Genomic DNA, 21556 nt, shown 5'->3' with positions numbered 1-21556 from the left:
ACAGAGTTCAGCTTCACCCCTTTTTCCAATAGAACTCACCCCTTAGTCACTGCCCTGCTTCCCAAGGACATCACCTGCGCTGTGCCGGAAGGCAATATCGTGCTCAGGAACAGGGCCGGGGGCGGGCAGCGGAGCCATTCCCAGAACTGCCTCCAGCCTTTATCAGTAAAGCCCCTATCAGCTCCGTGCCATACCCGTGCCCAGCTCCAGCTGGCTGCAGCCCAGCCCGGCCGTGGCTGCGGGTCAGCTCCGGTGCTTACCGGCAGGTGCGGTGTGCGGGGTGGCATTGGCTGCCCGCGGGCTCCCTGCGCCGATGTCACCGTGTGAGCCTGCAGTGCTTCGGGGCAGTGCCAGCCCGCTGACGCTCGCCCTGCCGGCACGCTGTGGGAGGTCGGGCTTATCTGCGTCTCCTGGCTCGTTGCTGATTGTTCTTCTCCCATTCAGGAAGAAAGGAAAAAATATCTGATGATTTTTTTCCCCTGTTATTCAGTTCTCTCTTTCCACCACCCAGCTGCCCCAGCACTCAGGCTTGGTTCAGGGCTGAGCTTTCGTCCCTTTTGCACCCAGGGTCCTGCAGCCCCTTTCCTCCTGTGCCCTCCAGCTGGAAGACTCTCGAAATCTGAGGGAGAAGACCATTCAAGCCTGCTGCATTGCTGTGCTCCCATGGCACCGTGTTGGCCGCGCTGTTGAGGATGGAGGTCGTGGTCCCCAGGGCTGGCATGGCAGCCAGCAATACCTGCTCCCGCCACCCAGTGTGGCCCTAACCTGGTTTCTATTCTGAGCCCTATTTCTTTTCCTGGGCCTCCTCCCTCTTTCGCTTTGCCCCACTTGGCCCTCCCGCAGCCAAGTGCTTGAGCATGGCGGCTGCAGCTGACCCCGATCCCGGCCAGCTCTGGATGAAGCCAATGGTATAATCCAGCGACAGTGCTGCCTGGGTCAGGGTGGCTCCCAGTTCCTCAGGCTGGGATTAGCACACAGCAACTTGCATTTGCCTGCAACAGCTCTAGAGGGAAAGGTAGAGAACTGGGGCTGGGGAGAATGGGCGGCTTTGCAACCCTAGTTGCAAAATTTAGCAGTTTTGTGTTGTTCATGTGTTCCTAGGAGCTGCAAAACATGGAAGCTGGGGATGTCTCCTTCACCCTGCACAGGGCTGGGCCTGCAGCCGAGGCTGCCCCACAGCTTCCCGCAGGCTCCACCAGATGTTCCTGCAGAGCGCTGGGACCCAGAGCACCACTGCTCCAAAGCTGTCATTAGAATTGTCCCTGTTTTTCCAAGCTAACTGGTTGTATGGGTCTGGCCGTGCTGATGAAATCCCTGCCAGCCGGTGCGTGAGTTATCCCTATGGCTGGCAAAGTGTATCTGAGCACCCACATTAAACACAGCCAGCTCTGGTGGGCTGCCCCTGTCCCAGAATCTGGGCTGCTCCATGGAGAGGTGGGCTGGGGGCAGCTCAGCCCAATTCTCCCTTCCCGGAGATGGACAAGTCTTGTAGGGTGTTGGCTGCATGCATCTGCAGGGCTGTCAGTGGGCAGAGCAGGGAGCTGACAGCAGCCCCTCTACCCCGCCCTGTTGCCCTGACCATTGCCTTCCCTCAGTGGCCAAAAGATGGAATTAAGGTACTGGCATGCAAGACCTGCCGAGACTGGGACACATTCTCGGAGCCTGGTGTGATCCGGGCAGCCCTTTGGCTCCTACCCAAAGTTCCAGCCTGAAGGAATGACACAGCGCCTTGGCTTTCCACCCCGGCTGGGCAGCTCGCTCCCTTCCAGGGACGGCCTCCGGGGTGAGATTACATCACGGCCGTGCATGCCCTCGCTTCCCCTCTGCCCGGGTGGCACCTGGCTACGGCACCAGGAGCTGCGTGCACCCGAGGGCAGCACTGATCCATGGCCGAGCACCTGTGCCCATCCCAGGACAACACCAAGAAGCTCCTTGTCTGGCTGATAGCTGCATGTGTGGGCTGCTCTGGGAGAGTTTGGGGTGTCCATGTAATGAGTGGGGAGCTTTTCATGTTGCAGTTATTTCTGGTTTCGGTGAGAGTCCTGTGCAGCATCTCATGATCCCATCCAGAGCAGAGATGGAGTCAAAGCAGAGGTTCCGGTCAGGCCTTGGCTTATCTCTGTGTTATTGAGACACAGCAAACACAGCAGTGCAGCCAGACACATCCGGATACTGCTGGGAATAAAGGCAGTGGGTGCCAGGCAGTACGCCGTCCTACGCTGTGTCCCTTCTGGTCTGTCGTGGACTTGAGAAATAACCTTGTAGGGTGGCACCAGGCTGTCCACGATGCCAGTGCTGGCTGTGCCATCCCAGACTCAAGAATGCATCACAGTTGGGTGCATCCATCCAACACTTGGAGCTCTGTCCTGCAGGGTCCTCTCTGCCCGCATCCCTCTGTTCCAGCAGGCTGGACATGTCCCTTGCTCCTAGACACAGCTGGCAGCCTACGCAGGTATAGAGTGGGAAGAGTGTTGTGTGGGCAGCTGCGTGCCATGTAGTGCCCATGGGGATGTGTGTGGCCATCCCGTTAGCCTGGGGACTGGGAGGGTCAGGACCGGGTAGCGCCATGCTTGCATGAAAACTGGGCTTAGTTTTGGGGATCTGCAGCACAGATGTCTCTCTGATCTGGTGCTGGCAGAAGGCGTAAATCAAATGAGTGGTCACCTCCCCGCTGATTCGCCCCAAGTCTCTGCAACCAAATGGATCTGGGGTGGTGGACCCAGGGCTCCCACTTTGTAAGAACACAGCTGTGAGCTGGGCAGCACAGCTTCATGGAGCGGGACGGATCCTGCCCCGAGCCCTGTGTTGGGTAACACCTTGCCATGCGATGACACCGGGGACCAAGGGGTGGGGGCAAGCAGTTTCGGTCGGGGCAACAGCAGAGGCACCCAAACTAATGATCACCTGCGCTCTGAGCTGCTAAGTGGAGGAAGTCTGTGATTAGTTGACACCTCCAGCCAGGCTTTTGAAATTAAGCCGGCATGGAGCAGGGGGTGGATGACAGCTGCTTTATTCACAGCTGATATATAAAACGGAAAACATGGTCTGGGAATGGCATCAGGATGGTCTGGGAATGGTGTTAGGATGGTCCAGGTAGGGTATCACGGCATTCTCACAATGGTGGCCACTGGGGCAGGTGGTGAATGTGCATCGAGTCCCTGGGAGATATTTGGGCTGGGAAGGGATGATGGGTTTGAGATTTCCACCAAATTGGTGCGATACCCCATTGGTTCACCCCCATTTCATGATTTCACCCTGCTTTGTCCCTGCTGTGTTGGGTTTTGTTCTCGCCCTTGTCCCCATGCTGGAGCTGGGGGGATGTGGGGACCACGACGGTGATGGCATGCAGCCGCCTCCTGGAGTGGCAGCGCTGACAACAATTCTTCCATCACCTGCAGTGCCCGTGTGCGCCTCGTGCTGGAGACAGCCGGGCTGTCCGGAGCGGCGGGGGGTTATTTATTGCAGCAAAGCGCACGGCCTCAGTTCGTCCAGCAGCGCTGGGAGCACGTGGGCGAGCGACCGACCCTGACCAACCCTTCCCAGTCCCTTTCCACCAAAGGGACACAGATGTCCTCTGGGACGAGGGGAGCTGTGGAGCAGCCACAGAGGCGCTCGGGGGACGGGGCCGCAGACTCGCTCTCCTTTTTAGGGCCGTCTGCATCAGTGTTTTGGCAAAGTGACCACTCGTGCAGACGTACGGTGGAGCTGTGACTCCCTCTGGTGCCTGCGCAGAGACTTTTCAAGCAGCTTCGAGGACATTTATTCACCCCGCGGGTGGAAGATTTGGGGTGCCCAGAGGATGTTCGCGGCTCTGCTCCCCCAGCAGCCCTGTACAGAGCTGGGGGGCACGGAGTGCTTTTGGGGGCCCTGAGGTGAAGCTGGGCACTACCTGCAGATGGAGCTCTGTGCCCCGGGCTGGGGCGCAGGGGGAGGTTTGGAAGTGAGATGGTCAACCCCTGAGTCTCTGCTCCTTGAGGACCAGGAACAGCCCCCAGACAAACGCCAGTGCATAGACTCTGCCTATTGGGAAGGCAATAATGGTAATTAATTCCTCATTAAGCTGATTGCCCACATGTGTTCAGTTTCAAAGTAGGGAGGAAACCCCCCATCCAAAGCCAGGTGTTAAAAAAGGGAAGGACTGCAGGGAAAGCTGAGCTGTGCTGATGGGGTAAGTGGAATAGAGATGAAGATTTGTGTCCCTCAGGTGCAAATGCTGCTGGTTTTGCTACCAACTCACTGCTCTGGGGCTGTGCATGCCCCATTTGGCTGAAGAAGGCTCTGCCCCATGTGCTTATGGGACCCTGTGCTGGTGATGTGCTGCCTGAGGTCAATGGCAGCTGGCAGTTCATTGCTCCACAGCCGGGGATTATGCTCATCTCTGCTGTCCTGCTGTGTGCTGGAGGATTTGTGAGTCTTTGCTGTGGTTTTTTTTTATTTTTTTATTTTTTTTTATTTCTGCAGAATTGGAGGTGTTTGTTTCCACAGTGCGAATGGGGGCATGTTATCTTCTGCTTTCATCCCTAAAATCTTGCTGGGGTCAGTGAGGTTGTGTGGCTTGGATGTACATAGTGAAAACAAGATGTAAACCAGGGTTTAACAGTTCATTTTGAAAATAGATCTTTACAGGGCAGCGAGGAAGCAGATGTAGGGCTGCAAACTCCAAGTTCTTAACTGGAAATCTCCCTTTGTTGAGGTCAGAAGCTGTACTGCCTCCTGGGAAGGGGGGAAGGGAGAGCAGCAAAGGGAGCTGTGCCATTCAGGAGAGCTGCTCATCTCCCTCCTGAGCTGGGAATCCCCATGCATACCTGAGGTCCTTCATTAACTTGTTGGTGCCAATCAGTGCTGGTGCCCACTAAATCCTTGCAGCAAATAGTTCGACCTCACCTGCTGCCTCTCATTGCTCCTGGACCTGATGGTGATCCCCACCTCCTCCTCCACCGTTGCCACAGGATCTGTCCTGCCCCATCGTGCAGTTGTGCAATAGTTAGCTGTGCCGCAGCTCACCTTTGGCCCTCTAGCACTCAGAACAGCTTCTCACTGTGCTGTCACTGTCCTCTGGTGGTGACACTGCGAGTGGGATAAACTCCTACTCTGTTCCTCTAATGATGAGGGTGTTGGTTGGGACGGGCCCAGAAAGTTCCCCAATGCTCGCTGTGTCCAATGCCACACTGGTGCAATTGGCACCACGTGTGGGTTCTGTTCAGCCCTGGGCTTCCCCTGCTAATGAGGTGGTGCTGAAAGGAGCTCTGTACCGAAGCAAAGTGCTGAACGTGCCCACTGTGGCTTGCTGGGGCTCCGGATGCTGCTTCATTTAGTGGCTCTGGAAACTCTTTCACAAGGTGAGCAGAGAGCACACTGCAGAGCTGCTGGATTTCCTCTTACAGCAGTTCTGTGCTGTGCTCTCAGTTCTGCCCTTTTGCAGTGTGATTCTATTTTATTTTTTAATTATTCCAGATGTGACACGAATCCCTGGGGCTCAGAACGTGGTGCAGTGCTGGGTGAGGTGCACCTCCGTGTGGGTCACTGCAGGGGTTGGCTGAGCCCAGAGCCCGTCCCAGTCTGGGGCCGTGGCAGACCAGCATCGGGTGCAGCAAAGCAGATGTCAGTGCTGCGGGCTTTGGGAGGATCAATGCCTTCTTGTTGAGATGGTGCAGCTTTTGGTGAGGAGAAATAAAGAATAAATTCCAGTGCCCTGGATGAGAAGTGATGGCTGATAGCCCTTCTCCATAGGGCTCAGGGGGTCTGTGCACACGTCCCAGGAGCTTTCAGTCCCTGTGATTTCTGGGTGTCAAAACAGGAGGCAGGGATGGAAAAGAGAAGAAATTCTTACAAAACTCGTGGAAACAGCACGGAAAAGAGGAGTGGCCCCGTGGGTGTCTGTGCCGCAGTAGGAGGCACAGCGGTGCGGCGCGTCCCCTCCTCCGCAGCTCGCTGTTCCCCGGTTTCCTCCCAGAAATGCTCTCTCCTGTCCCAGATGCTCTGCCTGGGTTTTCTGGGGCTGTTTTCGGCTTTCGGCTCCTTTCCCTTCAGCATCCCCTCGCTCCTCTCCGTCACTTTCCCACCTTTTTTTTCCGTCCCCCCCTCCTCCCCCCCCGAAATGGGCAGCGGGCGGATTCCTGCGGTTGCTCATCTACATTCAGCCTCCTCCCCGGCCGGCCCCGCTCCTCCCCCCCCGCACCTCCGCGGTGTCGGGAAGAGCTGCGTGCGGGGCCGGCGCTGCGCCTCCTCGGCTTTGGGGTTATATGATCATTATCGCTATTTTTTCCCTCTTTGCCCTTCCTCCGTCCTTCAGCCGGAGCGGCGGAGCCCGGCGGCAGCGCTGGGGACTGAGGGACACGGGAGGGACGAGGCCACCGCCGGGGCAGCGGGGGCTGTGGGCTCTGCGCTGAGTGTCACCGCTGTGCGCCGGCCGCGCTCGGCGGGGAGATGCCTCTGGAGGACAGCGGTGCGGCCAGGCGGAGCGGACAGCATCCCTGCGGCGTCACCGGCTGCGAGGGGACACGGGACACCCTGCACCGGGACGAGCTGGCTCCCGATGTCAGCAGGACGGGGGTGATTGCAGAGGATGAGGAGCTGTGGCCGCAGCTGGATGATGGAGATGTGACCTCCGGACGGGGAGAAGACGCGCGCAGGGCCCTGCAGCGGGCGGGGAGCGGGGAAGCGCTGATGGCCGAGCTCTCAGAGAGGGTGCAGAAGGTGGTGCGGAGCAGCAGCTGGTGGGAGAGGCACGGCGTGGACATCTGCATCCTCAGCTGCAGTCTCCTTGCGCTGCCAGTAGGTAAGAGCCCCCCACCCCCCATGGGGGTCCCGCTGCCTCCTCGCTGCTTTCATATTGGCAATGCTGAGAGCAAAGGACTTTGTTTGTGTTGGAAGCCTATTAGCAGCCCGTCAAGCTGTAACAAAACTGCAATAAACCCTTTGCCCTTTGCGGGGGCACTCTGACCTCGCTGGAAACCTGCACTATGTGACAGAATGGAACTGGGGTGGGGGGAAGCGGGTGGCACACGGAGCTGTGTGTGCCCAGCAGCTGGGCAGGGAAACCCGTGGGATTTGGGTGGGTTTGCCCTGAGCGACGGTGGGTGCAGGGGCTGCTGGGCTGGACTTGCTGGGCTGATTCTGATTTTGAACACCTGGGGCTGCTGAAATCATCGCAGAACTGTATTTGTCCCCAGAAATATCCTGTCCTAGATGAGTCTGTAAATCTGTGTAGGCACAAAACTGTCACCAAGTCTGTCCAACATATAGAGCCCCATGGTTTTCATGGTGGGTTGTTCTCTCTTGCACACATCCTGGGGTTCCTCTGGTTTGCAACCGAAGCCGGGCAGTCAGGATGTGCAGGTTTCCTTGTTGGGATGGGAACAGCTGGGTGCCTCCTTAGATATGTCTGCTGCCATTGCAGCTGGGAGCTCAGCCGCAAAGGGTGCTGTGCAGGGATGCTGACTGGCTCAGGCAGTTCAAATACCTGTAATTATGTCTGAAAAACAAGTTTAGAGCAGCAGTCAGTGTACTTTAGTGTGGCAACACCTCTCAGTCCTGGCTGTGAGCAGAGGAGTGATGACTGAGCTCCTGCCCTGGGCTTTTCCCATAGGATTTCTGTGCCTGCGTTCAGCCCACGCCATCCCTTTTCTGGTGGGTGTCCTCACCCTCGGTGTGGGATATCACACCCTGGCTGTGAAGGGCAGCCACCTGGCCAGCCACAACGCCCTGACCAAGTCCAAGTCCTGGGGAAAAGTGTGGGCTGTCTTCTTCATCGAGGTGAGTGTGATTTGATGGCCCCCAAAAAGCCCCATCAGCACCTCACCACTGAGCACTGGGAATATCACTCATGGAAGGGAGTGATTGATTGGGATGGTTTTTGCTTGGAGAAGAAATTTCTCCTAATACCCAACCTCAACCTCCCCTGGTGCAACTTAAGACCTTTACCTCTCGACATTTCTCTCTCACCCAGTTCTGCTCAGCATTCACGGCTGAGCAGGCCAGCTACAACCACGTGAAGCTCCACCATGGCTACACCAATGTCATTGGCCTGGGGGACTCCAGCACCTGGAAGCTGCCTTTCCTGAACCGCTACATCTATATGTTCATCGCACCGCTCGCCGTGCCCATCATAACCCCCCTGGTTGCACTAGGTGTGTGCCTTGGGCTGGCATGCTGGGCATGCTGAGCTCACCCACACCTCTCCTTTCTGCTGATGCTCAGAAATGCTTCAGAGTTTCCTTTGATCAAGCATTGAAAGCTTTACCAAAAGCCCTCATGAGCTTAAAGTGCCCCAGTGATCCAACAGTGGTGTTGGATGCGTGTGTGGTGGTGGGATGGGGACAACGAGCAGACAAAGCAGTGACTTGGAAGAAATAATAGTGCCAAGAAACGACTGAGGGAGAAGAGCCCAAGAACTGCTGACAGGCTATTGGAGCACCCCCTGGGCAATGCTGAAGGCGGAGGCAGTCACTGGGCACTGGAGATGTGTACATATCCAAATCTTATAGCTCGATTGTCCCAGCACTTACCTTAATGCTGGGATGGGGTCCTGCCATGGGGATGCCTCCAGCCCCCAAAATAAGCATTATTGTAGGGTCACAAGGTTGGAGAAGACCAGTGAGATCATGAAGTCCAATCCCAATCCATCCCTGCTAAGCCACGTCACTAAGTTTGGGAGAAAGGGAGACAAAGAGTGGATGGGCCACCGCCACATTCCAGTTTGTTCTCTTCCTGGCACAGACTTGCTGAGGAACGTGGAGATGAGGGCTGCTCTCCGCACTGTCTGCCTCATGTCCCTGGGGCTGTGCTGCCATTACTGCCTGCTGCGCCACGTCTCGGGCTTCCAGTCGCCGTGGTCTGCCCTGCTCTGCATGCTGCTCACCCGCTCTCTCCTGGCCCACCCCTACATCCACGTCAACATATTCCAGGTGGGAATGAAGCTCTAAGAGGTCCCAGTGGTGCTGGGCATTGAGCCTGACCTTGCGGGCTGTCATCAGCTCAGGTTGAGCAATCCTGGCTGTAATCTCCACCGTGCTGATGTAATGGGAACGCTGCGGGGGAAAGGGGAAAACCAGGGTGGGGGAACAGGAAAGGGCTGGGTGATGTCTCTTTGTGGCCTGTGGGGCTGGGGTGTTGGTGTGTTTGCATTTGGAGATGCAAATGGAGATGCAGCTCCTGGGCTGGAGGGAGGAGGCTGGCACAACAGCTTGGGGTTCTGTGGGGGCACAGGACCTGAGGGTGGCAGGTGTGTGTGTGTGCTGTGGGCTCATGGATAGGAGGGTGGAGCGACCCAGAGTGCCTTTCCTGCAGCACATCGGCCTCCCCATGTTTGCGGCTGATCGGAAGCCCAAGCGCATTCAGCAGATGAGTCTGGGTGTGCTCAACCTGCCCCGCAATGCACTGCTTGATTGGTGCTTCGGCCACTCGCTCATCAGCTGCCACGTGGAGCACCACCTCTTCCCCAGCCTGTCTGACAACATGTGCCTCAAGGTGAGTCAGTCCCTGCCACAGCATGGTGTAGGGATCCTCTCCACATGGGGTGCATCTCAAGTACCATGCGAACTGTTATGATTTCACCTGGGGTCCCTGCCAGGCTCCAATAGTTTTGGTTGTGCCCATCCTTGTTGCCCCAGGGATGCACTGAAAATTTGAGATGCTATCCTTGGCTGGAGGAGGTTCAAAGGCTGGGATCTCCATCCCATAACCCCTTACTTTCAATCTCATTTATGGATGAGAATGAAGCTATTGTGAGGAGGCTGCATAAGGGCAGTTCATGTCACACAGGGGTGGGTAGGAGCAGCCTCTTGCCCCTCCTGTCCCCATCACATGGGGATGAACACAGGCACAAGTGGGAGCACGTGGGGCCAACCCTCATTAATCCTCGTTAAGGAATCCATCCTAATTCTACAGAGGCACGTGCCAGGAGAACTCCCTGTATGGCAATTGGGTATCGCCTTCCTCTGAATTCCCACAGCGAGGCTGTTGCCGCTGATGTGCCCTCCCGCACCGCACAGGGATGGCTGCCTCCTCTGGGCAGGGCCATGCTCTGGCCCAGCCTGCAAATGCAAAGTCCCTTTGTCTCCACAGATCAAACCCGTGGTGTCGCAGTACCTGAAGGAGAAGCGGCTGCCCTACAATGAGGACACCTACGGCTCCCGGCTCCAGCTCTTCCTGCAGAAGTACGAGGAGCTGATGGTGCACGCACCGCCCATCACAGAGCTGGTGGGCATCCAGTGAGCCGGGGGCCGACTGCCTGCAGGGAACGTTCCTCCCGGTGTCCTGGCGCTGAGCAGCCGGCGCTGTGCAGGGACTGAGCGGGGGTTGTGCCCCCCTGGAGCTGCTTACGGACAGGGTTCAGTTCTACCCACGCTGCTTTCATGCTTGGGGAGAGCAAAGCAAAGCCCCCTCGGCTGTGTGCTCACTGGGCAGGAGCTGCTGGGGGCGACCCAGGAGCTGTGGGAAGATGCTGGGGGGGGGGCAGGGGGTGTCACTGCCGCTGTGCTTCACCTGGCTGGGATGGGGGGAGTCGGTCTCTTCTGGGAACATGGATTTGGAAAATTCAGCCCAAAGTGTTGAAGTGGATCTTTATTTCTGCTTTTCGTTGGAACAATTAATGTGGGGATCCCACGCTGGGGGGTTGTGGGGTGGTTCTGCGGCCCAGGCAGTGCTGGGGCTGCTCAGCTTCTGCTTACAGAGGAGATTCCTGGCCCTGTGTTGAGTACCCCTGCTTTCTGCCCCTTTTTGTGGGTGCTGTTACGATGGCTGTGTGGGACTGGGGCAGTGATGCTGAGGGTACGAATGCCCTCTGAAGCTGATGGAAGCAGCTTTTCTCCATGCAACTGTGTGAAAGGAGCAAATGCCATTCAGAGCCGGAGCTGCGCTGACCCCCCCCCCCCCCCCTTCACGTCCCGCCCCGCCCCGCCCGAGGTACCGTGGAGGCTTTACCCATAGAGAGAGCCGGCCAGAGCGGCGCCGAGTTTGCCCTTCCCTCCCTTCCTCTCTATGCCCCTTCCGGCCAGCCGTACGCCTCCATTGGCTGCCCGCGCCGTGCCGCGGGGGCGGGTTTATGCTAAGTGCCGCCTCGCCATTGGCCGACGGGGAGGCGGCAGGCGGGATGGGACCAGGCGGTGCGTGCTGGAGGGGTCGCGGGGGGCAGCGGGGCTGCGCGGGGGGCAGCAGGGCTGCGCGGCACCGGGACAGCCCGGGCCGCGGGGCCGGGCGCGCGATGGAAGAGTCCGGGGTGCCTCGGGGGTCGCCGTGACGGAGTGAGTGGGGCGGCTCCGAGAATGCCAAGGCCGCGGGCTGGTGGGGGCGGCGCGGCGACGGCCTCGGGGCGGTTCCGCCTCGGGTATATGGGGACGGAGAACGCGGCCGCGGGCTGCACTCCGCCACCAGCGAGGCGATGGCGGCCCCCGCCCGCGTGGGTGTGTGCTGCGGGGTGGGTGCGGGGCGGGGAGCCCGCGGCCCGGCCGGCATCACCCGCTCCGTCCCTTCTCCCCCGCAGGTCTCCGGCGCTGGCTGTCCTCGCGTGCCCCGGCGCCAAGGATCTGCGTGGTGGGCAGCGGCCCCGCGGGGTTCTACACGGCTCAGCACATCCTGAAGGTAGCAGGGCCTGGGCTGGGGCCTCCCCGCTGACGGAGGGGCCTGGGTGCTCCGGGGATGTGGGGAGTGGGTCTGTAGGTGCCTCTCCGTACTGCAGCAGGGTCTGATGCAGCTTGAAGCAGCCCTGGGCCTGCAGAGTCATCATTTCTCTGTAGGGCTGAGGTGGGCAGATGCAGCCCCTGGATCATCTGGGCCAAAGCACAGCCTGGCTGCATTGCTGTGAGTTACAACCTGGTGATGCCAAAGCTGAAATGCCTCCCTGTGAGGACAGTCTGATAGAGCTGGGGCTGTGCAGCCTGGTGAAGAGAAGGCTCCGGGGACAACTGAGAGAGGCCTTCAGTATTTAAAAGGGGGCTATAAGAGAGGAGGCAGGCTCTTTAGCAGGGTCTGTTGTGACAGGACAAGGGGAAACGGTTTCAAACTAAAAGAGAGGAGGCCTGGATTGGGTATAAGGAACACGTTTTTTACAGTAAGGGTAGTGAAGCACTGGCACAGGCTGTGCAGAGAGGTGGTGGATGCTCTTTCCCTGAAGATGCCCAAGGTCAGGCTGGAGGGGTCTCTGAGCAACCTGATCAAGCTGTAAGTGTCCCTGCTCATCGTATTGGGGTTGGAATTGATGACTCTTTAAGGTCTCTTCCAACTCAAATCATTTTAGAATTCTGTGACTCTTCTAGAATCAAATAACCAGCAGAGATCTGATTTGTCTGGAGGTGTTGCTCACCAACGCAGATGATATCCCCTGCCTTCCTGACTCCTCCACTTGAAGTGGTGCAAAAGGGTAATCCTTTGCCCTGTAGGTGTTAGTGCTTCAGCTAATCTCTGATGGGAAATGAGACAAACATAGAACTGAACTGCTGGTACTGACCAGAGGTGTGCAGCAGCTTAACCCCATCATTAAACTGTGCTGTGATGTCTGTGATATATTTTGGAAAATAGCTGTTGCTAAGCCTCAGGGACAAATTTCAGGGCTGCCTAATCTCCAGGAAGAGGCTGACTAAAAATAAAAGATAACAAAAGCCTTACAACAAAACATCTGTGTAAAGCTCTGGCCTGAACCTGGAGGTGACTCAGCTCAGGGTGCCCTCGGGCTCTTGGCACATCTCAGCCTGGTGTGTCCACCAGCACAGAGGTGGCTGTGTTGGTGCCTTTTGCCCAGCAAGACAGACGCGAGGTCAGCATAGAGGCAGGGCTGTGGGATGGGAATGAGGAGAGAGCCCCCAAAAGGTACAGTCGTTGGCTTTACATTCTCTGTTACATCTTGCAGTCTGAGCTGGCAGGATCAGGTAATGGCTTGTGTGTAAAGGAGCTTTGAAGTGTCTGGAGCAGGTTGTCTTCCCTTCTCTTCACCAGTTTCTGGCTACAGGATTTTTGTGCAGCACTCCCTCTTGCCCTGCATTTCTCCCAGAGGTGTGCAAGCGGTGTGTATCCCTCCTGAGCTGCTGGGCTTCATGAGGCCTTTCTGTCCTCATTCCTTAACCTTTACTCTCCTTTAGCACCATGACCTGGCACAAGTGGACATCTATGAGAAGCTGCCTGTTCCATTTGGGCTTGTCCGTTTTGGAGTGGCACCAGATCACCCTGAAGTGAAGGTCAGTGCTGATTTCCTTCCCTTGCCTACATGTTTGAATGTGATGGTGAGTGCAGGCCAGGCAGTTGGCCTCATGGCTCGTTTTGATCCGGGGCTGTTGTGCTGGAGTAGTCCTTCAGTGTCTTCAAAGCCTTAATCTCCTTGCCCATACTGAGGCTGTGGCCTGGAGATAGACAACAACTGGCTTCGGGGCTCTGAACACAGGGTCAGAAACACAGAGTCTGTGTCATGGCAAGTGCTGCTCTGAGATTGGCTCCCTGCACTGTTCAGACTAGCCTAGAACAAGGGCAAGGAGCACAGGGCTGCATCAAAAGAAGCATGGCCAGCAAGACAGGGAGGTGATCTTGCCCCCCTGCCCTGTGTTGGTGAGGCCTCTCCTGTGAGGTGACCTGATAGCAGCCCTCAGTATCCAAAGGAGAGCTACAGGAAAGAAGGGGGCAGACTCTTGAGCAGGATATGTGGTGATAGAACAAGGGGAAATGGTTTCAAGCTCAAAGAGGGTAGATTTAGGTTGGATATAAGGAAAAAAATCTTTTATGGTGAGGGTGGTGAGGCACTGGAAGAGGTTGTACAGAAATGTGGTGGATTCCAGAACACTTTGTGCTCATGGATGTTGCCTTCCCTCCTGCAGTGCTGCAGCACTGGCACTGACTGCTCCTCTTGTGCTCTGCCCTAGCCTGGGTGTGCAGTTGTTTGTGCTCAGACTGTACCCAGTGTCAGTGAGTGGAAAAATGTGGTTCTGCTGTTGGGGTGATGGAGCTGGGCTGTAGGTGCACACCTGAGCGAGGAGAAGTTAAATCAAGGAGCCTTTTAAAATCAGTCATTTTCCTTTGCCTTGCAGTGAGAATTGTATAGAGAGAGAGATGTTGTATCTGAGGTGGAGGTGGTTGCAGTGGGAGGACACAGGAGATCCAGATGCAGCAATATCTTGTAATGGTTACCCCATTTAATCTCAGGAGATTGGCAGACCAAAATGCATGTGTTTTTGATCTGAAAAATGGGAAGTACGGATATAAAGGATGTACTTGGCTTTGGGGTAACTGTTCCATTCCACTGTACCTGTCTGGTTGTGCCTGTAGGGAAAGCAGTGGTTCTGCTGAATAGTCTCAGTCACTCGGAAGAAAGGACTTGGGCTGCTGTCCTCCCTTCTGTCCTCTCTTGGTGTAGCAGCTTTCAGGAAGGCTTGAAACCAGTAGGGTCTGGCAGGCAGCACCCTGAATGGAAGGGGTTGTTTGACAGGGCTCCCTTGCAAGCCTCTCCTTGGGGAAGGGGTGTTCTCCTACAGCAGTCTTTACTCAGAGGGGCTGAAGGTATTTAAATGGTCCCATCTCCTCCAGGTAGGTGCAAAAAAAAGATTTTCTTTTCCACAGGGGGGGTGGAAACTGTGCCAAATCGCCTCTCTGTTTATGTCACAGTGAGTTAGTTATCTGTGACTGCTGATAGATAAGAGCCTCAGAATAACCAAATCAAAGACAGGGAGAAACATTTCAAGGCTGAGAGGAATGGGGACGGGGACGGGGACCTCTTGTCAGTGTGGACCTTGGACCGGCTGTGGTCTGAACATAATGTTGCTTGTTTGATCTTATTTGATCTTGGCAGAATGTGATCAACACGTTCACACACACTGCACGTTCAGATCGTTGTGCCTACTATGGGAATGTCACCGTGGGCAGGGACGTCACGGTGGGAGAGCTGCAGCAGGCGTACCATGCCGTGGTGCTGGTGAGTAGGGGGGGGGCAGCCATAGAGTGTCCTGGCAGCAGCAACTGCCAGAAGGGCAGACTTGTGTTTCAGTATCAAACCCTGCACGTGCCAGCTTTTCTGACTGTGTCTGTGTGTTCCTAGAGTTACGGTGCTGAAGACAACCGGGTTCTGGGGATCCCAGGGGAGAACCTCTCTGGGGTTTACTCCGCCCGAGCCTTTGTGGGCTGGTACAATGGACTGCCTGAGAACCGGGATGTGAGTACAGTAGTTTGTTTCCCTGCTTTTCCTTCCCATGCTGTATCTGAATGCTGACATCCAGCTCCAGATTAAATCCTGAAAGGCCTGCAATTGGAAAAGATTAGCAAGAACTACGTTAAATCCTTCTTAGATGGTAGAAATGCGAACAACTTGCACATCAGTGAGAGCAGATTAGCTGACTCTGTATTTTGGCCAGGCCAAATGGGGACCCGCGGAAGGGAATTTGGGTGGCAGGCATGGGTCCAGGGGGATGGATGTCATAGGGGCCTGGTGAGTTTGCTCATGGAAGGGCCTTTTGCTCCCTGCAGCTGAAGCCTGACCTAAGCTGTGAAACAGCGCTGATCCTGGGCCATGGCAACGTGGCTCTGGATATCGCCCGCATCCTCCTTTCCCCACTGGATTTCCTCAGGGTGAGTTGGGGTTCTATGAAGGTGGAGAGAGACCCAGAGTTGCTCTCTGCTGGGTGGGTGCTGGCTTTCTCTAGTTTCAGCCAATTCTTAGCCGAGAGAGATCTGTTTCTGCTGAGAATATACTTCCTGAGCCCTCTTTGCTTTTGGGCTCTTTCACCAGGGAAGGCTGTTGCCCCACAATCCATAAGGTATGAACAAAAGTATGAAGCCATTCTAATGCCTAAAAAGTTGGGCTTTATTTCCTACAGGAATTAGAGAAAGAGCTCCTTGCTCTTTTCTACCACCAAACCATAGGCTTCTTCTGTTTGTTTTTTTTTCTTGCTGTAGCTATGGGCAGCAGCCTGGCTCTTGATGGCAGCACTGGACACACTGGTTGCTGTGTGCTGGTCCAAGCCAGTGGACCTCTCCTCCTGCTGCTGTGCTCCCCTACAGGCAGCTGGTGTACTTTGGCTGCTCTGCACAGCTGCTGCCCCAGATGTTAGCAGCAAGGGCTCTCCCTCCTGGAGAGCTGCCATGAGGTTGGTTACAGCTGTGCAACAACTTCCTGTATTAATGTCTAAATTAAAAAAACCAAACAAACAACAAAACAACAATACAAATTGGAGGCTCTGGCAATGAGTAGTAGTTCTTTGTGTTTGTGCTTGGAGCTGCCTGGCTCAGGCAGGCATTGATTTAAGCAGTGTATTTTAGTGGGTTTCACCTAGGTGCCCGTATATCCTGAAATGGGAAATGACCCAACAACAACTACAAGCACTCCGAAATAAAGATCACTGGGAGGCTTTGTCCTGTTCAACCCATGGTTAACCTGCATGTGGCGAATGGCCTGGGGCAGTCCCATGAGGTGTTGGCTCATTACCTCTTGCATGGTGTAGCCTCAGAAAGTACGTTCAGTGATGAGGGTCTAGCTGTGCAAATAGTTTTGTGCAAAGGCGGATGACTTGTTTTCCATCCTTGCCCAGGCTTTGCATGTACAGCCTGCTTTTCTGCTGATTTTTCACCTTCACAGGCGGTGCCTTCCTCTTGCTCCCTCCAGATCTGACCTCATCTCACTCTTCTGTCATGTGTCTTTGTCTTGCAGAAGACAGACATCACTGACTGCTCCTTGGCAGCTCTAGCCTGCAGCAAGGTGAAGCGTGTGTGGCTGGCTGGGAGAAGGGGACCTCTCCAAGTTGCTTTCACTATCAAGGTAAGGCGCTCTCTCTCTCTCTCTCTCTCTGTCTGGAGAAGGGTGCTGGAGAGCAGTTGGACCCCAGGCTGCCCTTGTCCGGGGGGTGGAGGCAGTCTGTCAATGGGTGCGTGAGACTGGGTGTCCTAGTTCCTGCAGCCATTTGCTGCCTCCCAGTACGGACTTGCCTGGGGCTGTTGGATGGCATCTCTGCATCAGAGGTAACATCTCCCTGCCTGCAATTCCCAGGAGCTGCGGGAGATGATAAATCTGCCTGGTACCCAACCTGTCCTGAACCCCGCTGACTTCACAGGCCTCGAAAATGCTGTTAAAGGTGAGGAAAGTGTCTCATGTTCCTCCAGACAGGGACTCACCTTGACAGACAAACATTCAAGAGTGTTCTGGAGGTGCTCAGAATGTACATCAGAGAAACTCTTATCCTGTGCATGGCATGAGAGGGACAGGCAGTTTGGCTTTTTCTCAGAGTGATGGGAGGCCTCAAATAGGAGAACAGCCTATTTCTATGTTTCCACAGCAGCGTTGTCTCTTGGAATATAATGACTGTCTGAGTGATGAGGGCAGGAGGTTTGGAATGGCTGAGAGAGCCTTGCATGAGTGGTCTCAAGGCTTTTGATTTAAAAGCTTCCTGCAGAGTGAGAAAGAAAAAACACTGAGCTCAGGGATGTCCAGAGACTTGCTCTTCTCCACAGGCTGCTGCCTCTGAGCGCCAGCAGGACAGCAACACTGCAAGCTTTGATTTGTGTGTCCCACTGGCCTCAAGCCTCAGGAGCTCTCCTGGTCACTTTGACTTCCCATTTGTCATCTCAAAGGTGCTGAACTCCCTGCTGCATGACAAACTCCAAATGGACGTTCACACATCACTGAAAACTGCCTTGATGTGACCATGCCGTGTCTTGAGGGGATTTGCTGACATTCCTTTCTGACCCAAAGGTCTCTCTCTCTCTATTCTTAGATGCCCCCAGGCCCAGGAAACGACTGACTGAGCTGATGATCAAAACAGCCCTGGAGAAGCACAGGGAGAAGGCAGTGATGGCGCAGGCAGCAGTCCCCCGGCAGTGGGGCTTGAAGTTCCAGCGTAGCCCCCAGGAGGTGCTGCCCACCGCTGATGGGATGCGGGTGAGGGGCGTCCGCATGGCCCTGACCCGCTTAGAGGTACGGCTCGCAGGGGTCCTCCTGGGTGCCAGACTGGCCCTAGCAGGGCTGGGAATAGAGCAGTACATCCCTGTAGCCCTGTAGCCCTGCAGCTATTATCTATAAGATGACTTCGCATCATCTGACTGTTTGGAGAGGCTCGTGGTAGGCTGCCTTGGAAGCTGGTTCTACCACCAAGAACCATTCCATTTTTAAAGGGAGCTCTTTCCAAACACTGCTGCAGAAGGGCCTTTTAGCAGTTACCCCAAGGATGGAGGGTACCTGAAGTATCTGGTGCTCTTCATCTGGTGACTGTCTTATAGTCAGCAGCCTCTTCCCTCTCTCAGGGCTCAGGTGACTCTGCCAAAGCTGTCCCAACAGGAGACATGGAGGAGCTGGAGTGTGGGCTGGTGCTCAGCAGCATTGGCTACCGGAGCCTGCCCCTGGACCCAGCAGTACCTTTCGACACCCAACACAGCATTATCCCCAACAACTTGGGCAGGGTGATGGGTGTTCCAGGTCTGTATCTAAGAGACACCTATGGGATGTGTGTGGAGCACTGCTGGTGTGTTGGGGGCTTTAAGGTGGGAAGCTCTGCTCAACAAAGGCACCAATATAAGGCAGCTGTGCAGTGGAGCAGAAGATCAGCTCCCTGTGTCAGATGTAAAGAACTGTCCCAGTCTCAGCTACCATTAGAGACATGCAGTTTTTAGCATACAGCTCTGAAGGGCATGTTTATTTTTTGTTTTATTAGGCCTTGAAGTCTTGTTACTGAAGCAGTACAGCCCATTTGGCTGCTTGGTGTTAGTCTGGAGGTACACAGATTCCTCTGACGGCACTGTCAGAGTACTACGCTCTGTCCCCAAAGCAGGGGTGCATTATGCTGCTGCCTGCAGCTTGATGTGACATCCAAAGCAAGGGCAAGAACCTGCATCCACGAGGGTCCATGGTCATGTGCCAGACTGAGCCTGTCTGCTGTGTGTGCCCATGCAGGTCTGTACTGCAGTGGGTGGGTGAAGAGAGGACCCGTGGGTGTGATCATCACCACCATGAACGACAGCTTTGACACTGCCCAGTCTGTGCTGGAGGATCTCCAGGAGGGTGTGCTGGATGTGTCTGTCTCCAAAGAAGGTTTTGGGGCTGTGGGTAGCATCCTGCGTAGTCGAGGTGAGTGTGTGTCAGCCTCTGTAGCAGCTAGCATGAAGTATGACACAGACAGATCCTGGATCTGGGTATCCTGGCAGTGAGTCTAACATGCTACCTTTGGGAGCCAAGTAGGGAAGTGGGTTGTGCTGCTATTTTGTTGCTCCAAAGTGCTGGGAGAGTAGGACTGGGATTCTCTGAAAGTCAGCATCGTTGCTGCGGTTAATGACTGCTTTCTGGGAAAGGCCATTGAAAGCAGCATGGGCCATGAGCAAAATGTCACTGTCAGTGGTGTAGACAGCAAGTTATTGCTCTTGAATGGTTTTCCTAGCAATCCTTCCAGGCAAATTGGGGAAAAGATTAAAATGCCCAAGAGAGTCATTTACTGCTGCAGTGTTTAAAGCCATTCAATTAAAGTGTGTGTTTGCCTCTTAACTGTCTGAGGTTTAACAGTGAACTGGAAGTGTTTTGTAAGTGTTTTGTCCCCTAAGGTGGTGCTGTGCTCACTGTTCTTATGGCTCGCAAAGGTCTGACTAATCAGATTTGACTGGAACCCGCAATCTCTCTCCTCCTGGTGCTAGGAATTATTATTCCTGTGCGATGCTAAAGTCTGACGCTGTGTTGGAAAAGGGCAGGGTTTGCTTGCACATCAGGTCCCTGCTAATGGGGAGGTGAGGCTGAACTCATTTTCACTTGGTTGATGTCTCGGTCCTGTCTCTCACCATCACCCCAGGGATCCGTCCTGTTTCCTTCTCAGAGTGGGAGAAGATAGATGCTGCCGAAGTGGCACGAGGAAAAGCTGCTGGCAAACCCCGGGAGAAGATAGTAGATCCTCAGGAGATGCTGCAACTGATTGGTCACTGAAGCTGCAGGGATGGTCCACGCAGTACTGTCCTGGGGCAGCGCCAAGCTGGAAGCCAACCTGGGGATGAACGTGGCACTGAGGACCTTCTGCTAACAATGAACTCTGCATTCCCTGAGTGAGTGACTCAGAACAGCTGAGGCTATGGGCTGGCCCCAGATCTCTGCAGCCTGCAGCTGCGGCTCCTAGGGGTGATTTATGTTGCCTGAGTCCTTCTGGCATTGGCAGATTGGACAGAGCAGGTGAGGGGAGATGTGTGCTTGGCAGAAGCCTTGGCCTGACGCTACACTCATGGCAAGAAGCACAGAGAAACTTTCTTGTGTCTTACTGCCTCCCCTTTAGGCCTCAAGCCAAATGACTTCATTGCCTTGTCACTCGTGTGAGCAGGCTTTTTTTTTTAAATAATAATTGTTTTAAAATAAACCCTTCCAGGAAAGACAATTTGGACCTGCCACTTGAGTCTGGCTCCTTTGTGACTGCCTTGTTCTCAGGAGCTGCCAGCCCAGCTCGTGTCTGCTGCAGCTTGTCCCAGGGACAGCCAGCTCCTCTTGTGCAGGGAGGGACTGTTTGCTGTCTGCCTGCTGGGAGCTCTAAACAAAAGCTCTTAACAAAACAGACAAGGGCATTAATTTGCATTCTGCCTTCCACAATTGAACCCTGACAAAGCCTGGGTTCTAGCTTGTGGGGTGAAGTGGGATAACAGGCGTGTAACTGCCTTGTTTTGGATCACAGGAGATCCCATGTACTGGTACCTGCTGGAGCTGAATCATGCAGCAGTGCCTTGCTCCCTTTCACTTCGCTCACTGTTGGTTGGGATTTTTTTTGCCTGTGTGTTTTGAAGCTTATTAAATGCTTCTCTTAGCCTAAATTGACAGTGGTGACGGTGTCAGGATTTAAGCCAGATTACAAGCTGCGAGCAGTAATCTCCTCTTTATCCGTGGTGCAGAAGCCAGGCCAGCATGGCCCCCTCCCCGCTGCCACCCACGCTGTCCCTGACCGCTGCAGTCACCTCGGTGTGATTGGAGCTGCTCCCAGCTCTGACCTGTGTAAACAGTGAGGACGGCTGTTGCTTGTGGCTGCGTATAAAAACAAATTGGGCTCTGTGATGGAGGCAGGGGGTAAATCAAGCCGGGGCAGATGGCAGTGACTGTCTCAGTTCCACGCTTAGCTACGATCTCCTCCACATTCCCTCCTGGGGTAGGGGATTTACCCCTGTCCCGGTGCCGTGTGCCCATGCCTGTCTCTGATCCCAGGCTAGGCAAGGAAGATCAGCGGCTTCTCTCTTTTTTTCTGTTTCTTTTTTTCCTTCCTTTTCTATTTGAATCTCATTTGCAAGATCATTAAGAAACTCAGGAAATGTGGTACTGGGAGCTCGTACGCAAACGAGCAATAAAGCTTTTGTCGAACATCTGCTTGTGTGATGTGGCTCTCGTTACGTCTCAGGGCTGATGCCATCCTAATGCTGAACTCTCAAGCAGGAGATTACATCAGCTCTGGGTTCAGAGGCAAACAGGCGCTTTGGAATCGGGGGAGTGGGAGTGAAGGGCTGTGCAGAGAGCCAGAAGTGTGGTGGTGAAGGGGCTGCTGTGGCTGCCTTGAAGGTATGGGGAAGCACTGGGCTGGCTCTTCCCCAGAGATTTTTTTCCACGCTGCTGTGAATGTTGATGTTAAGCTGCCTTTGTAGCCGTGGCACA

The 21556-nt window shown here is 55.1% G+C and overlaps 2 protein-coding genes across 13 annotated transcripts; both read left to right on the top strand.

Moving 5' to 3' along the window:
• The first annotated feature begins 6171 nt into the window (after positions 1-6171).
• FADS6 (fatty acid desaturase 6) lies at positions 6172-10540 on the top strand. The gene is made up of 6 exons (XM_426241.8): positions 6172-6778; positions 7589-7755; positions 7949-8129; positions 8719-8906; positions 9289-9468; positions 10066-10540. The coding sequence occupies exons 1-6, from the start codon at positions 6427-6429 to the stop codon at positions 10213-10215; spliced, it is 1218 nt and encodes a 405-aa protein (XP_426241.3). The 5' UTR covers positions 6172-6426; the 3' UTR covers positions 10216-10540.
• A 534-nt stretch (positions 10541-11074) lies between these two features.
• Positions 11075-21270, top strand: FDXR (ferredoxin reductase). 12 transcript variants are annotated; one of them, XM_040649904.2, is made up of 13 exons: positions 11075-11105; positions 11483-11580; positions 12931-12987; positions 13074-13169; positions 14768-14890; positions 15014-15127; positions 15439-15540; positions 16619-16726; positions 16955-17039; positions 17679-17878; positions 18205-18376; positions 18851-19024; positions 19758-21270. In XM_040649904.2, the coding sequence occupies exons 1-13, from the start codon at positions 11093-11095 to the stop codon at positions 19862-19864; spliced, it is 1449 nt and encodes a 482-aa protein (XP_040505838.2). In that variant the 5' UTR covers positions 11075-11092; the 3' UTR covers positions 19865-21270. The 12 variants fall into 12 exon arrangements, with proteins under 12 accessions (XP_040505838.2, XP_024997623.3, XP_040505839.2 ...); XM_025141855.3 differs by having other exon boundaries at positions 19734-21270; XM_025141852.3 differs by lacking the exon at positions 11075-11105 and adding an exon at positions 11288-11402 and having other exon boundaries at positions 19734-21270.
• Positions 21271-21556: the final 286 nt, after the last annotated feature.

The sequence above is a fragment of the Gallus gallus genome, chromosome 18, assembly GCF_016699485.2.
Source record: "Gallus gallus isolate bGalGal1 chromosome 18, bGalGal1.mat.broiler.GRCg7b, whole genome shotgun sequence".
NCBI lineage: Eukaryota > Metazoa > Chordata > Aves > Galliformes > Phasianidae > Gallus > Gallus gallus.
This window is presented reverse-complemented; position numbering and strand designations above follow the sequence as displayed.